General features: G+C 41.6%; 1 protein-coding gene across 1 annotated transcript in view; it reads right to left on the bottom strand.

Moving 5' to 3' along the window:
- Positions 1 to 1,380: 1,380 nt before the first annotated feature.
- The window catches only part of TSHR (thyroid stimulating hormone receptor), a 158,279-nt gene continuing 142,026 nt past the window's right edge, over positions 1,381 to 17,633 (bottom strand). The window contains exons 9-10 of the mRNA XM_039257023.1: positions 5,541 to 5,729; positions 1,381 to 3,687 (exon numbers count right to left, since the gene is read on the bottom strand). Coding sequence (XP_039112954.1) covers positions 2,274 to 3,687; positions 5,541 to 5,729 — 1,603 coding nt within the window. The 3' untranslated portion in view covers positions 1,381 to 2,273. The remainder of the gene's footprint in view (positions 3,688 to 5,540; positions 5,730 to 17,633) is intronic.

The raw sequence follows: 17,633 nt of genomic DNA, 5'->3' as shown, positions 1-17,633 counted from the left end.
TACAAGTGAACTGGTGGATAAGTCATGATTCAACTGTGTTTAGTATTTCTACAAAGGCTCCCAAGTCTCAATGATGATCCGGAATGGGTATTGCTACAGGGAGATTCTAGATGAGTCAGGGGGACCATCTCTGGGGCCCCATTAGGACCACTAACTCCACTCCACAGACTTACAACAATAAAAGCTTCAAATTCCTTGGTGTGGTTCATGAGCACTGAGAAGCAAATGCCATCTCTGCTGAGGATGAAATTAAGCGGCTGTCCTGACAGATAATCTAGAGAGTACATCTGTGGATAAAGATAGATTCTAACCATTTTAGGTAAGGGAGCACTGTTGGGGAACAGATTTTTTAAAAAAGTTTCTTAATGTTTATTTATGAGAGAGAGAGAGAGAGAGAGAACACCAGAGGGAGAGAGACAGATAGAGAGGGAGACACAGAATCTGAAGCAGGCTCCAGGCTCTAAGCTGTTAGCAGAGAAGCTCAAACTCATAAATCACAAGACCATGACCTGAGCCAATGTCAGACACCCAATCTACTGAGCCACCCAGGCACCCCTGTTGGGAAACAGATTTTATGTCCAATGATCAACAGGCTGGAAAGAGCTAGCAGTTTCAGAAAGAAGAAACTTCTCTTGATAGCTTTAGTGTTGCTTTACCTGAGTGCTTAGCAGCTTTAGTATATATTATGGGTTAAAAACAGGTACATAAAGAAACCAATCCCTGCAGACAAGTTAAATGTTTTCAAGTGAATCTACACAGTGACATAGTAACTCTAAACAACCAAAATTTGCAAAACTACCTTTTATTCTATCAGATGAATACCAACCTGTTTTGGCCTGATAATCGTAGCTGTGTAGATCTAATAATTAGACGAGTAACTCAAACCCAGCCCAATTGGGTCACTCTGTAGAACTTTTGGTTCAGACATCACAACAAAAATGAAACAAGAAATTTCCTGTGTCATATGTCTAGACTCCAAAGAGATATAGATGGCAGCCCTATAAGATAAGAAAAACAGATTCTACTTTCTTAGTGCTTTTCTCTTTTCTTTGTCATGGAAACATGTTTTAAGGGAAAGGGATATACATAGAGATTTAAAACTGGAAGAGGCCATTAAGCTCCTTCATTTTTCTTTTTCTTTTTAAGTATATTTATTTTGAGAGGGAGAGTGTGTGTGCATGCACGTACACGCGCACACGCATACACACACACACACACACACACACACACAGGCATGTGTGGGGAAGGGACAGAGGGAGGGAGAGACAGATTTCCAAGCAGAATTCCAAGCTCCTCATTGTCAGCACAGAGTCCAATGTGAGGCTTGAACTCAGGAACTCTGAGATCATGACCTGAGCCGAGATCAAGAGTTAGATGCTTAACTGACTGAGCCACCCAGGTGCCCTAAGCTCCTTCGTTTCTACAGACTTAATGGTGGCCCAGTGATTTGCCCAAGGTCCAGCAGTTACCTCGCGTCTAGCCTGCTTTATTAATCAATGGGTGATTTAGTGTGCTCTGCTCATAATTCTCACTTGCTGCTGCTTAGAAATATTTCTAGAGTTCATGTCTTTCATGCTATGAGACAAGCCAAGAAGAACAATTCTTAGTTTGCTCAGCCACATAAAAACTGAAATTGCCAGTTTTTTCTGGGCAACACATAACAGTTGGGTCACATCAGGTAGATCCTTGTGAAGAGATGATTAGTAGTTTCAGAGTCTGAAAAAACAAAGCTAAGCCTTTTCCCTCCTTCAGCTCATAGTAGCTGTTCTGCGTGTGTATCCTGTGTGACTTTTTCAGATTTGAGGAATTCACATTCTCTTTGGTTGTATCGGGGATCATGAAAATGTACCAAGCCAGCATAAGGTTAATTTTATATTGTGGTTACCAGGTAAGTTAACAGCATTTGCCATTTGCTGAATCTTTAGTATGCAGCGCTTTCTAAAGGTGAGAAGCTCAGTGTTGACCTAGTTTAGTTGATATTTGTTGAGCATATGATACAATGTTGTCACTGCAGTTAGCATCAAGCAAATCTTGAAGAAAATATCAGTTATTTTGATATCACCTGGGATTCAGACATGCTGGTAGCCTCTCTTCCTTCAGAGATATGATTAGGTTAATGCTACTCCCTCTTCAGAGATGAACTTTTGCCCCATAAAACATCATCTGTACAAGGGTTAGGTCAGCCATCTTGTGTATGTGATGGGTTTGGAGTACATGTTCAAGAAACCAGCCTTTTATAAGTCCCATACCATGGTGAGTAGTGTAGGGTCAACTTACAAAACTGTTTGATCATACTCTTTCGAGATTTGGCTCTGCTTATTTGGGGTGAGATGGGAGTTTTCCAGCAGTTCATAGTCATCCTGCATGTTGGGGAGACTTTGCCTCATGTCCCGGGTAACTTTTTGGACCTGAATACCAGTGCTATTCTTTGGAGAAACCCTCTGGCCTCGGTATGCCTGAGCCTGGCGTTTACAGATGCCAAACTTGCTGAGGAGAATAAATACATCCCTCTGGAATGCTTTTGTGAAAATAGCATAGAGAAATGGATTGGCACAGGAGTTAAGTGGATAGAAGAGAACCAGCAAGATTTTGGAGTTGGTAACAGTGATGAGAGGCTTGTTCATAAGTGCTGACAGAGCGTAGAATGAGATTGGAGCCATGCACATGAAGTCAGTAAAGATCAACACAGCCATCCTTTTCGCAATTTTGGTGTCTTTGTCCCCTGGGTTGTACTGGGGATTTCGGACTGTGATGTAGATCTTCACGTAACAGGAGCAGACAATGATAAAGGCAACTATGTTGAGCAACAGAACAAGGATAATATACGCCAGGGCAAGAGGTGTCTCAGTGTCCATGGGCAGGCAGATGCTGACCTTGGCATAGCTGCTTATTCCCACCAAAGGGAGCAGGGCAAGCAGAAAGCAGCAAACCCAGCCCCCAACCATGACGGCATATGCATGCCTGAGGCGGATCTTCCGGTCCAGACGCATGGCGAAGGTAATGGCATACCAGCGCTCCAGGGTGATGACTGTCAGCGTATACACTGACAATTCACTGGCAAAGACAGTGAAGAAACCAGCTGCGTTGCATCCAGGGCCTGTCTGCCAGTCAATGGCATGGTTGTAGTATTCAGAATGAGTGTAGAGGTCTACAGAGGCGATGAGGAGCAGATACATGCCCATGCAGAAATCTGCAAAGGCCAAGTTGCACATGAGAAAGCGTGGGACGGTCAGTTTGTAGTGGCTGGTCAGGAGTATGATCAGCACAAAGACGTTGCCCAGGAGAGCCAGCAGACTAACAAACCACACCACAATTCTCAGGAATTTGTAGCCCATTATATCTTCACAGGGGTTGAATTCATCTGACTTGGGAGTACACACCATGTCTTCATTGCCCCCACACACAGTGTAGTCATAATGGCTATCGAAGGCCTGTAGGGTCTCTTCTTGTGGGTTTTTAAGCTCCTGGCCAAAACCAAGGATCTCATCTTCTTGTTCTTCAAAGAAGACATAATAATGAGAGTTGCTGTGGGTATCCTGGATCTTAGAGTTGTCCTTGTATCCAGCATGGCTGTCACTTAGATACTCTTCATATTCCTGGTCGAAGGGGCCATTCAAAGCATTCACAGATTTTCTCTGGCGCAGGCTCCGAATACTGCTGTCATTACACATGAAGGACTCAAGGATTCTGTAAGGCAATAGAAAGAAGTCACTGCTTGATGAAAACCCCTAATGGTCCTCTGAGCATTTAGCAAAATACACAGAATACTTCCATGATCTACATGAGTCGACAAGATTCTACATAGTCTAGTCAGGCTTGTTTTTCCTACATTACTTCCCATCACTCACCCTACCCCTTCCTCTGCTGTACTCCAGTGACATTGGCCCTTAATTCTCATCTGCACCCAGTTCAAGAACAATAATGAGGTAAAAAGCATGAATGGTGGAGTCATTCTGCCTAGGTTAGGACCTGGCTCTACCATTTACTAGCTATTCACCTTGGGTAGGTCTATGAAGCTTGGCTTATCCCATTTTGAAGTGGAATGAGTATGTAGATCATATTGGGTTGTTAAAGGATTAGATGAGTATATTTTTTAAAGCTCTTACAAAGAGCACCTTGAACACTGGTAGTGCCTTGTATGTGTTGGTTATTGTTATTTGAACTCCTGTTCCCTTTGCTTGAAAAACTCATAGCTGCTTCTACTCATTATTCAGTTTTAAATTCAAATGTTCCTTTCTCAGCGAGGCCTCCCCTGATCTCCGTAAATAAATTGTCCTACCTTGTGTTTATTTCCTTTGTAGTAGTACCTGATATCTATTTATCTGCTTATTTATTTTCTGACTTCCCTTACTAGAATGAAAATGAAATGCAAAAGGGCTTTTGTCCAACCTATTCATTGCTATAGGATAGGACAGTGCCAAGCACATGCTAGGTGCTCAGTAAATACTTATTGAACAAATGAATAAATGGATGCGATCATGCAGGCAGGCCCATGGAAGTGAGATTTAGTTTTTCACTAGCCCACCATATGGACATCAAAAGGGATTCTTTAATTTGTTTCAGCTGCCGAAGCAGAAGTTCATTTATCTATTGGGGTCTGGTTAAAATGCCTAAAGAACTGCTTATTCCAACTTGTTTGGAGGTTAACAAGAAAACCGGACACTGCCCTTGAGGTCTGCTCAAGCCTCCCACCTATCCCTGGTGCTTTCCTACTCGGGGCCACACAGCATCAGTATCAAGCCTGCTCTCACCACTCCATACCCCACTTCTGGCTTTCTGCGGGAATTAGGCCATACTGGCCTTCTTTGACAGCTGTTCAACTTTCCCCTTTGCTTCTGCCCCCCACAACTAGATCCCATTTTATTTCCTACTATAAATGTGAGCCAGAAAGTCAGCCAGTAGATATTATATAGAAACTGAGCAGAAGTGAGTAAATGATAAATGAAGGTGGTGTTAGGACATAAGGGGCGAAATCATGAAGAGTAAAAGTGTAAGTGAAGACACGATTCAAAGAGAGCACAGGGAGAAGGCCATTCCTCCTCTGCAGCTCACAAGCAGCCTGATAATAAAATAATACATATCATAGCTAATGTTCTTTGAGAATCTAAAATATCCCAGGTCATTGCAGTAGGTGTATTCTATTCAGTTTCTCATTTACTTTTCTCAAAACCTCTGTGGATGATAACATTACGATCTCCACAGAGGCTCAGGGAGGTTAAGTAAGCAAGCTGGAACAACACAATTAGAAAGTGGCTGAGCTAGGGTACAAAGCCAGCTGACTAGCAATCATGTATGATCTCTGCAGATTCTACGTGCTTCCCCCCCCTCCCCCGCCCGCTGTGATACAGTGACACTGGTCTTATTTCACATTTGCCGTCACTTTGAGTCTGCAGAGTCATTGTGTCCCATAGATTTCATGATTCTTATGGATGCTTCCATTCTTTCCACCTGGCTCTCAAACCAGAAACCTTTTCCAAACCAGAAATTAATTCAGCTTCCACTGAGACCTTTTGCTGCTTATTCCAGACACCTGCATTTACCCTCTGATTTTCTTCTGATTCTTAAAAGCACAGCAGTGGCTCGGATAAGAAAGGTCAGCCCGTGCGAGGTGAAGGAAACTCAAGGAAAGTGGAAGTTTCTTTAGAGTCCAAGTGTTTCTTGCTATCAATTCCTTCAGGTGCTCCAGGCCTTTGGATGGCAGGGCAGTGACACTGGTGTAAGAGATGTCCCTAGGAAGAAGAGAACAGAGTAGTACGGAGAGGTGGTGAGCAGCCAGAACCTTCTACTTCTTGGCTAGAAAGTCAAGCAGGCCTGAGATTAATGGGAGTGTGTTCCCTTCTGCTGTTGAATATAGACTCAGTTCTTTACATACTGCCACAGGCCGAAAGGGAAATATTTGGTTTCTAAGTTGATATGTTACAAAGGACTCCCCATTTTTATTACTTGGAATTCCAGTATGCATCCATACAATAATAGCTTAGCAGACATTTTGTTTTATTCATTGCAATATATGGAAACTCTTGGAATCCGAGACGGATTTCAATTTTATTCCAGAAAATTACAACATATAACTACTAAAGAGTCTCACAACAAAAGAGAAATATATTTGAGCAGGTTTAATAGGGCCTGAATTTCTCACAGTCTCTGTGGGGTCTAGGGTTTGGGGATTAATAAGCTGTTCACTGATAGGATCCAACACTAGTATTCTGAAAATCTTCTAATGATGCAGAGCTTGGGAGTTACATGGTAAATTCATGACTCCAAATAGCCTCCCTAGACTTCCCTTAGGAGGCTCTCAACATATTTCCTGGAAAGAAAACTCCAGTATTTGCATTAGTAATCACATCACTTCCAAAAATAATAAGGAATGTGGTGAGGCTGGAAGCAACATAGATACCAGTGTTAGTTACTAAAGTAGAATTAATTCGCGTTGTAGTGTGGCATTTCCTGTTCTTGTCTCTGCTCCAGACAGTCCAGACTATATATCCTGCTCCATTGTTTTGTCTTGCTTGCATTGAATGATAGCTTGAATAAAACCATGAATATTTAACCTAATATCTCTCATTTTATATTTTATCAATTAAAATAGTCACTGGATATTCTTACATTTTACATATTTTGTTTCAAGATTTTTTAAATAATTACATTTAAAATTTAATATAATTAATAGTACTGGTTAGTAAGTGAATTCCAGTATTTATAGCTTCTTCCTCCATATCATTGTAACTGGACTTAGCTGGGATTTGCAATCTCAGGGTTCAAGGCTGCTAGAACTTGCTAGTCATTTTTCACAAACATGGAGCTCTCACAGTAAGCCCATTCTTACTACAGAGCTCTGATTCTCAGGGAAAGGTGCTATATTTGTTTTGCATGTACTTTAAAAATTTTATAATTCAGCATTTCTCAAACTTGCCTGGTGGTAGAAATTACCCTGGATGCTTATTACTATATGATCCCAGCTAATTTTTAAAACTAAGCAAGTACATGTGGGAAACTGGCAGAAATGAACCACTTTGCAGTTAATAAGAGAGTTGAGGGATTTTGGAGGCTGCCATAGGGGAATTGTGAAGCAAATGAAGCTACACTTTTCTCCTCTGCTTCATCTGTCCTTTTGATGCTGTATTTTCTCTTTTAGACATGCTGTCTTCAAGGTGTTGCTATCTTTCTGCCTTCAGTTTTCTGAAAGCAACTTATGTGTGTCTTTATCCAGTGATGTATTCATGTCAGTGAAACAAGAGAGCGTCTCTTGGCTCACTTTCCCTGCTTTGCTGTCTGTTTGATGCACTGATTGCGTGTGTGTTCATCTGAAAGAGCATATCCTTCCAAATACTCCATTTGCATTTTAATAGCTATTTCTTGAGAAAACATTTTAGGAGCCATCCCAGTTACTGAATGGCAAAACACCCCAAAACTAAGTGGCATCAAACAACAGTCTTTATTGTTAGCAAAGCTTTTGTGGGTCAGAAATTAGAATAGGGCATGGCAGGGGTGGCTAATCTCTGCTCTGTGATGTCTGGGGCTCAGCTAGGAAGACTTGAAGGCCAGGGCAAGTCAGTGATGGGGGCTGGTATTATATGCAGATTCTGTCACTCACATGTCTGGGCCAGGGCTAGATGATGACTCAAAGATCAGCTCAGCCAGACTGTTAACATGACTTCTCCATGGGGTTGGGCTTCTCACATCATGGTAGTCAGGTTCTGAGAGGGAGCATTTTGAGAGGAAGCATCTGGGGTGTCCCAAGAGAACTAGTAGATTGAAAGATGGGGAACATAGAACCCATCTCACAATTGGAGGAGTGTCAAAGAATTTGGGCCTTATTTAAAAAAACAACAACAACAACAACCAACAACTGCTATAGTGACCCAAGTGGTGAGGATAGCATTGAGGCAGATATTTGGTGAAAACTGCCGATTTGCCACTCTGCAAATCAGCGTTAGCATCATAATTACCTGCAATACAGACTCCTGAGACACACCCCAAACCAATGGGAGGAATCTGCATTGTTTAAGATGCTCTCTAGGTAATTTAGAATCTCACGTCAATTCTCGGAACATTTTTATGAAGCAGATGGATATTAAATCTAAGACAAAGAAATGAGGCTTGTTATATCCAAAGAGACTCAGCAAACAAGGGTGGAGCCAAAACTATAATTTGGATCTAGAGCTTGGGTTCAGTGTCCCGGGAACTTTTCTCTACTCCTTATCATCAATCAGGTCTCTGGAGTCTTTGAATACACATCCAGGTGCAGCAACCCTCCAGGGACTCGTTGGGAATCTGTGGGGGGAGAAACTGATTCCATGGTTTGAGTGTCTGCAACCCAAGCATATATCAGGTGGCCACAAGTTGGGTCTCAGTGGGGCTGAATTGGGCGGGTGCTTGGCCATGCATGGAAAAAAGCAGGTGTTGGCAAATGTGTGTAAAACTTACAGTAGAAACATCTGTAACATAACGGGTACTTGGCATGTAGCAGGTTTTCAATAAACGTCAATTCCCTTCTTACCCAGTTTGGAGCCTATCTCAAGTCAGAAGCAAGGAGCCCAGCAAATACAGCTCAGGGCCAGATCTTGACTTATAGATCCAACTGCTTATTTGACGTCTCATCCAGGATGCCTCAGAGGCAACTCCAATTTACCAGATCCATCCCAAACTTAGCTTTTCACCCCAAGCCCCACCCAACCTACTCCTCTTCCGTTGAATCTAGCAAAACAAGACAAAACAAAACAAACATCCAAAAAACGTTTTCAATTCATATATTTGCATCTCCAGTGTAAGCTCTCTCATCTAAGCCATCTCTTGGTGCAATAGCTTTCTTGTCCACCCTTCCTCCCTTCCAGTCCATCCTTCACAGAGCAGCCAAAGTAGTCATCACATACGGGTTGAGTCATAACATATGGGTTGAGTCACCTTTCAGTGACTTCCCAGCATCCCATGAATAACATTTCCTCTTCCTACCATGCTCTTTAACATCCTGCAGACCTGGCCTATGCACTCATCTCAGGCACCTAAGGTCACTTACAGCCCAAATTAGAATCTATTGGAGCCATCCGATTCCCTGCTGGCAAGAGCCACTTGATGTAGCTTGAACTATCCATTAGGCCTGCTGTTACCTAAAGTGCTCCTGCCCTTTCCTGATGTAGGCTGCTCCATTCATGCTGCTTTGGTACATTATAGAGTCAAGCAAGAGGAGCAACTGCTTTTTCCCCTTTTTGGGGATTTAACCCCTCTTGCAGACAGCTACAGTTTTAATCAGATAGTCTGGTTGCTATCAGAAAAGAAGGTAGGAGTTACTTTATACTTGAAAATGGTTGTAGCATTGACTCTCCACTCAAAGAATTCTAAATGGAATGATTCTTCCTTCCCTCCAAGACTACTTGTGTTTATTTCCTAATTTCTGTCTGCCATCTTGCAGGGCTTGTGTTCTCATGGAGTCTCTCTTGCCCTTGCCCTACATTTATGCCATCAATGTCTAGTAAGGTGCAACTGAGCCATACCCCCTAATCAGAGGATAGCTCAGTTGTTTATATGTCTGTAGCTATGTACGGTCTCCTGGTTCTCATTACTACCACCTTAGGTTAGGTCTGAATTACATTTAACCTGAGGTGGGCAAAAACTTTCTGTCTGGTCTTAGAAACCTTCTAATAATCCCACCATCAGACCTGAAGACAGAATGTTCTTTCTAAAACTTGGATCTCATCGTACTGCTTTCCAGTTTGAAGCCATGTTTCCTCCAAAGTCTACACGATGAAGTTCAAGCTTCTTAGAATAGTGTTCCTTGTCCCCAGTGGGAACTTCTTCCTGAGTCTTGTGTAGTGTTCTTGATTTTCAACCCCTTCATTGGAGAAAATGTTTGAGTAACTTCTTAGGAAGGCTATATATGAAGGACATATCTTCTGCATTCCTGAATGTCTAAAAATACTTTTTTCTATCCTTATATTCAATTGATACTTAACCTGGTGTAAAATTTCAGGTTATAAATAGTTTTTCTTCAGAATTCTCAAGACTTTACTGAATTCTAGCACTCATTGCTGCTTTTGGTAAGAATGATGCGATTCAGGTTTGTTCTTTTGTCATTGACTAGTTTTTAGTCTCTGGTAGCTTTTATGACTTTCTCTTTCTCTATCTGTCTCTTTTTAATTTCCAGTTTTACTGAGATATAATTGAAGTATAACATATGTAAGTTTAAGGTATACCACATGATGATTTGATCCATGTATATTTTGTGAAACGATTATATGGTACTCGTTCCTGGTGTAAGATTTCCTGAAGGAGACCCACCCTTGATGTGGATCTTTTTGCACTTACTGTGCTGGCCACTGAGGGTGGGGGTGGAGCCTTCGATCTGGAAGGCTATGCTCTTCAGTTTTAGGACAATTTGTGGTATTGTTTCCAGGATGACTTACTCCTCATATTTTCTTTGTTCCCTCTCTATAATTCCTAGGAAGTGAAAAAGGAACTTCTTATTTATTAATCAGACTTGTCTCCATTTTTTCTCATTATTTCTCTTATTATTTTTTATTGAATCTAATGCTAGAATTCCTTGACCGTATCTTCCATCTCTTCTACTGAATTTAAATAATTACTTAAAAATTTTTGTTTCCAGGGACACTTGGGTGGCTCAGTCAGTTAAGTGTCGGACTCTTGATTTCAGCTCAGGTTATGATCTCATGGTTCGTGAGTTTAAGCCCGACATTGGGCTCTGCGTTAACAGTGAGGAGCCTGCTTGGGATTCTCTCTATCTCTCTCTACCCATTTCCACCCCACATTTGTTCTCTCTCTCTCTTTCTTTCTCAAAATAAATAAATCAAACTTAAAAGAATTTTTGCTTCCAGGATTATTGAGGGATAATGAACAAATAAAAGTTGTATAGATTTATGGTGTACAATGTAGTGTTTTGATATATGTGTATATTTTGAAATGATTACCATAATTCAACCAATTAACATATCTGTCACCTCACAGTTTTCTTTCTTTCTTATGGAGAGAACATTTAAGATCTACTCTCTTAGCAATTTCAGTTATGCAAAATAGTATTATCAATTATAGTCACTACGATATACATTAGATCTCTAGACCTTATTCATCCTGCATAACTGAAACTTTGTACCCATTGACCAATATCTCCCTATTTCCCCATCCCCCAAGCCCTGGCAACCACCAGTCTACTCTCTCAGTATGAGTTCAACTTTTTTAGATTCCACATATACATGGGATCATGCAGTATTTGCCTTTCTTTGCCTGGCTTTGAATTTTTAGTTAGCTGGGAAAGCTGGGACTCTGCCTATTCCTGTTCACTGCTGTATTTTTGGCACTTAGACTGGTGCTTGAAAGACAGAAGGTTGTGAATACATATTTGTCAAATACATAGATACATTTTAAGAAGAGCTTTCATGTTTTCCTTTTTTATAGTGTATTTGAGGAAACACACATAATGTTTAGAAGCATGGCTTTTAAATACAGACTAGATTTGAATCCTGGCTTCTGCACTTACTACCAATCACTTAACCATTTTGTGCTTCAGTTTCTTCATGTTGGGTTTGTTGAACAACAGCTGGTAGTGTGTTCTTAATAAATACCTATTATCATTATTGTCATGCAATGAGAAATGTCTTCTCAGATTTCTCTCAGGTCACTAATTGTTGCTTTGTTAAAAGTTCTCTCCTGTTCTCTGCAATGTGTTTGGCTCTTCCAGGCTTATTTCCACCCCGCTCATTTTTCCCAGTTTTGATCTTTCATGTCACAAACGTTCTCTGGCCGGTGATCCTAGGTTGCATGTTCATACTTCAAAACGAGGCACTGAAAATCTAACTGGGAGCTTGTCCACTGGCAAGACTCTGCTTTGGGACAATTGTGTGGGGAGCTGGCCATTATGCTGTTGGGTCTTAATATGCCAGAATATGGAGGTCGTTTTTTGGCTTTAGAGTTTTTCAACTTTTTCAGAAAAGAGACTTCACATTTCTAGCTTAGAGGGGAGGTACCCTTGGCTGCTGGCACTTTACATGAATAGGGCAGTGGGTTAACATCTCCGGATACAGACCTTCAATAAATCCTTCTGTTTATAGCCCCACATTTCACTCTGCCACAGGCCACACCCATCACCTCCAAATCCCATTCCCTTCAGACGTTCTGCAGGGCAAGGCAGCTGCCTCCTGGTGTATGCTTCCTCTGAGCACTCTTATGTTTGTCTTCCTGCTCCTTTGCCTTTTTTCACTCAGAATTCAGTAGCTCACCAGACCACCCATGCACTCTCATCTGTCCTTGTGGATTTATGTATAATAAAATTCCTTTCCCATCTTTTTAGGGGGCTCTCAAGAAGGAGAGGAAATAAAAGCTTAGGTTGAATGCTTCACCTTAACTCTTAACCATTACTCCTTTTAATATGTAGATCTGTGCAAGAGTTTAGCGCAGAAACTTGTTGAGTGTCGAGTCGCCGGACACCCAGGCAGTTTCCCATCTCCCGTGTTGATGGAGAGAAAGAGCCTCACTCTGACAAAATTCCCAAACTCCACAGGGCAGGGATCATTTTTAGTTATATGAAGCTGTATCTTTCCTCATTCACCTAAAGTTTTGTTTGACCACTTTGAATCCAGGATTTACTAATAGTCTACCTTCTTTTCCAAAATAAAACTTTGAAAATGTAGCAAGATTTGAACATTTTGTTTTTGGAGTGAGAGAATATGGAGAGCAGCTGTCAGCACTAAAGGAGCCCGAAATGACTTGTGAGTGCAGCCATATGGATGGAGACCTACAGGCTGGAGGGCTGCCCCCTCTCTCAGTGACTTTGGCACTTACCACGGAGAGCTCATTGAATGATGGGTACCGAGCTTCCCGAGAAATTGTCTCTAGCGAGTACTGACTCACTAAACAGTGTAGCGGAGCCAAGCCTGGCAGACGGTAGGAAGTCTAATTGTCTAGGTCATGGGAACCACCTAAAGTTAAGTGTCTAATGAAAGTAACAGGACATGAATTTGGAAAGAGTGAGACCGGCAGGGTTATATACAGGGCAAGGATATCATGGAATTTTAATGATGCCAGGAAAAAAAAGGGCCAATTGATATTCGATGTCATCAGAAGAACAAATTTCTCCTCAAGCAATTATGTACTCTAACATCCCCAGACATTGGAATAATTTCCTTTTTTTTTTTTTTGTGAGATGAATTGTCATTATTAAGATGAAACTTTGATGACTTCAATTGTAAATGAAAAAAAATTTTAATGTTTATTTGATTTTGAGAGAGAGACAGTGCAAGCAGGGTAGGGGAAGAGAGAGAGGGAGACACAGGCTCCAGGCTCTGAGCTGTCAGCACAGAGCCCGACGCGGGGCTTGAACTCACCAACCATGAGGTCATGACCTGAGCTGAAGTCAGATGCTTAACCGACTGAGACACCCAGGTGCCCCAATTGTAAGTTAAATAAGAACTAATTAGCCTGCCAGGGTTTCAGCAGCAATTTCAAGTCTCTTTAATGTTTGCTTGTAATAAATGTGAGTTTTTCCTAACACTCAATAGGTAGAAACTGACCCATTAAAAATGTGTAGTCACATCTGCAAATTGGTAGATGAAATGCATCTAAAATAGAAAGAGGATTAATTTACTGTTTAAAAGGAGGTTTAATTTATTAATACGGACTCAGAAATAACTTAAGGGCTAAGAGCTATATGTTTAAGAGTGAGCCTGATTGATTATGAGAGTTTTAAAACATGATATGCATTTATTCAACAAATATTTATTGATTGCTTTTTATGTATTGATCTATGATTCTAGCAGCTAGGGTTATAGCAGTAAACTAAACAGGCAAAAATTCCTGTTCTTCTCATGCTTATATTCTAATGGAGAGAGAGAGACAATTAAAAAAAAAGTAAAACACAGTATATTTGGGGCACCTGGGTGGCTCAGTCAGTTGAGCATCAGACTTTGGCTCAGGTCATGATCTCATGAGTTCGAGCTCCGCCTCAGGCTCTGTGCTGACAGCTCAGAGCCTGGAGCCTGCCTCAGATTCTGTGTCTCCCTCTAACTCTGCCCCTCCTCTGCTTGTGCTCTGTCTCTCTCTCTCTCTCAAAAAATAAACACAGTATATTTGACAATAATAATAAGTACTATGGGAAAGAGGAATGCAGGCAAGAGGAAAGGAAGAGCTCAAGAGTGGGGTCGCAGTTGGGAACGGTGTCAGGGAAGGCCTCATGGAGGAGATAGTTGAATAGAGGTCCGAAGGAGGCAAGGGAGAGAAACGTGTTGATATCTGAGGCAAGAACAGTGCAGGCTGTGAGATCAGAGAGTGTCTTAGGCCCTGCTATGTTTGAGGAAGCAAGGAGGCCAGCTGGAGTGGCTGGGGCTGAGACGGGCGGGGGAGTCAGAAATGCGGGTGAAATCAGAGAGGTAACAGGGAGCCAGAGCATGTTCTTACAAGGTTGTAGGCCATCAGAAGGACTTTGTGTTTTATCAGAGTGAGATCAGAAGTCTTCAGAGGAATGGTATAATCTGACTTATTTTTTTAAAAATATTTTTATTTATTTCTAGGAGAGAGAGAGAGGGAGAGCGTGAGCAGGGGAGGGTCAGAGAGAGAGGGAGACACAGACTCTGAAATAGGCTCCAGGCTCTGAGCTGGCAGTCAGCAAAGAGCCCGACGCGGGGCTTGAACCCACAAACCGCGAGATCATGACCTAAGCGAAAGTCGGACGCTTAACCGACTAAGCCACCCAGGCGCCCCAAATCTGACTTATTTTACAAGGACCCATCTGGCTACTGCTTTGAAAGTAAACCAAAGAGCGCAAAGGGGGAAACAAGGAGACCGACCATAGAGAGGATGGCGCCTGGGCCCAGAGTGGTAGCAGAAATGCTGACGATGGTTGGAGTTTCTATAGATTTAGAAGGTAGAGCCAATGGAACTTTCTCATGGATTGGATATGGATGGGAAAGAGGGTAGTCAAGAATGACTCGTATCGGGGCGCCTGGGTGGCTCAGTCAGTTAAGTGTCCAGCTTCGGCTCAGGTCATGATTCATGGTTTGTGAGTTTGAGCCCCGTGTGCCTGACTCTGTGCTGACATCTCAGAGCCTGGAGCCTGCTTTGGATTCTATGTCTCCCTCTGCCCACCCCCCACTTATGCTCTATCTCTGTCTCTCTCAGAAACAAGTAAACATTAAAGACAATTTTTTAAAAAATTTAAAAAAAGTGACTCCAAGATTTATGGTCTGCAACTAAAAAATAGAGTTTCCATTTTCTGAAATGGGGAAGGCTGCAAGTGAGGCAGGTATGAAGGGAAAGATCAGGGGTTCAGTTTTGGACAGGTAGAGTTTGAGATGCCTATGAGACATCCAGATGGTGACAGTGATGAACATCAAGGAGAAACAGAGAGAAAGGAAGTGCAATGTGGGCAGCTTGCAAATTTAAATGAGGTGTTCGGGGAAGACCTTGATGAGAAGATTACATTTAAGCAAAAACTTGATGGAGGCGAAGGAGCAAGCCCCATGGATACCTGGGGGAAAAGCTATCTATGTAGAGAAGACAGTTAGTGCACCACCACTGGGTGGGAGTATTTCAGAGGGGGACATGTTCAGTGTGGCTGGTGTGGAGTGACAAGTAGGAAAGAAGTAGGAGATGGAATTAGAGAGCAGGTCATGTGTAGGGGGCTGTTACAGCAAGGTCTTTGAATGCTATTTGTAAGGACTGGAGCATTTTAGGCAGAAATGTAAGAAAATGATCTAAGGGGGCGCCTGGGTGGCTCAGTTGGTTAAGCATCCGACTTCAGCTCAGGTCATGATCTCACAGTTCATGGGTTTGAGCCCCGCATCGGGCTCTGTGCTGACAGCCAGCTCAGAGCCTGGAGCCTGTTTCAGATTCTGTATCTCCCTCTCTCTCTGACCCTCCCCTGCTCACACTGTCTCTCTCTCTCTCAGAAATAAATAAAACATAAAAAAAATTTAAAAAAAAAGAAAATGATCTAGGAACATTGGAGAATTACCACAGGTGCAGGAATAATCATACATGAAAGGGGCTGATTTTGTGCACTAGGAAGAGATGGTGTTTCAGGGTTAGTTAGTGCTGGGGCTGCATTCTAGCACCATCGCTTATGGCCAGATAACCTTGGGGCTTTTCCTATTGTATCTGCACCTCAGTTTCTCGTTTGTTAAATGGGATAATAATACCTGCCACTGAATAGTCAAAAAGGCTCAAGGTGATAGACTATTTGTAAAGAACTGAGAACATAGCTGAAGCTCAAAAATAGAATTGCTTTGTAACTCAGAAATCACTGTTAACTTCTTTTTCTCCCTCTCAAGTTTGTATAATTGCATCTCTTTTAAGCCTGTAGCCTCTGTGACCTATAAAATCCCATGGAACTTAGTGTCTCAGCATAATAGATTCTTCAAAGGAAAACTACCCACATACTGTTAAGTCGGTATGGTCAGCTCTCCTCCACACAATGAGAAGAGGAAGTGATGGCAATTTATTGCCAATAGTCAAATGCTGAAACACAGAGCTATCCTTGTCCTCATGTTGAGTCCTCTCCCTCTCCTCCCCGACACACATACAAAATGACCATCATGGTGGCCAAAGGATTGACCTCAGTGCTACTGGTGAGATGTGAAAAGCCCACTTTCTTTTAAGGTGTTTATTTCCTTGAGTCAGAAGCAGAACATAATTAACAAAATAGTTTTCAGTGACTTGGCAGAAACAGTGTGTCAGAATGATAACCCTTAACTACCTTATTTCCTGTCCCAAGAATAAAACTCTCAGAAGAGTCAAAGAATTTAGCACTCATCTATATTTACTTGGCAAGAACTGTGTGCCTATTGTACGCACCAAAAACTGCTTCATGTGCTTATGTTTGTGGGTTATTTGTTGAAAATTTTAATCCTAGGTTAATTTGCCCCTCCTATCTGTAAGTCTGTTGTCAGCATCTTCTAGTTAATTGTAAAATCATGAGTAAAACTTGCTATAGAATAATGATTTTTGCGTCAGCTTTTTGGCTCTATTCAATTTTCTTTCACCCCATGAGTAATTGAGACTTCATGTGGGTAAAATCACCAAAAACTCTGAGAGAAGTAGTATTGGAGGGGTCAGAATCCTCTGGGACTGATAGGATGAAATAAAATAATTTATATAAAATGTTTAGCAGACAGCCAGTAGGCACTCACTTAAAGGTAGATTGTTTATACTTAAAGTTGTAAGAAAGTTCTCTGACTTAGTAGTATTTGTTCTTAAGAGTCGTTACTGTTAAGGACTCTTGGATAAAGAGCAGTGATTAGTTAATAAAACTGTTCAGAATTTATATGGTTTAGAACATTTTGCAAGAATTGTTTTCCTAGAATTCAGACTCAGCAAATATTCTTTTATGTTCTATCAGTTTTGATCAAGGTAAAAAGCCCTTACTTAAAGAACTAACTTTAAAAACCATGCTCCAAGAAACTGTTACAAGAAATAGTTAACGGGTTTGTGGATTATTCTTTCTTAGAGATGAAAGGTCATCTCGGTTTACTGTCCAACTTGGTATAGATATGAGAACGTTTATTCAGACTGAATTTCCTGGTGGAAAACGCATGATCATTTGAGGCCATTGCTCTAGGACACTGGCTCTTGGTGCTTTGGAGAACTTCTCTTTTAGTTAAAGTAAAAAAAAAAACTTTTGAGGATGATAGTAG

This window comes from Hyaena hyaena, unplaced genomic scaffold (genome assembly GCF_003009895.1).
Source record: "Hyaena hyaena isolate Hyena2069 unplaced genomic scaffold, ASM300989v1 scaffold_597, whole genome shotgun sequence".
Lineage (NCBI taxonomy): Eukaryota > Metazoa > Chordata > Mammalia > Carnivora > Hyaenidae > Hyaena > Hyaena hyaena.
The sequence above is the reverse complement of the archived record's forward strand: the minus strand, read 5'-3'. Positions and strand labels throughout refer to the sequence as shown.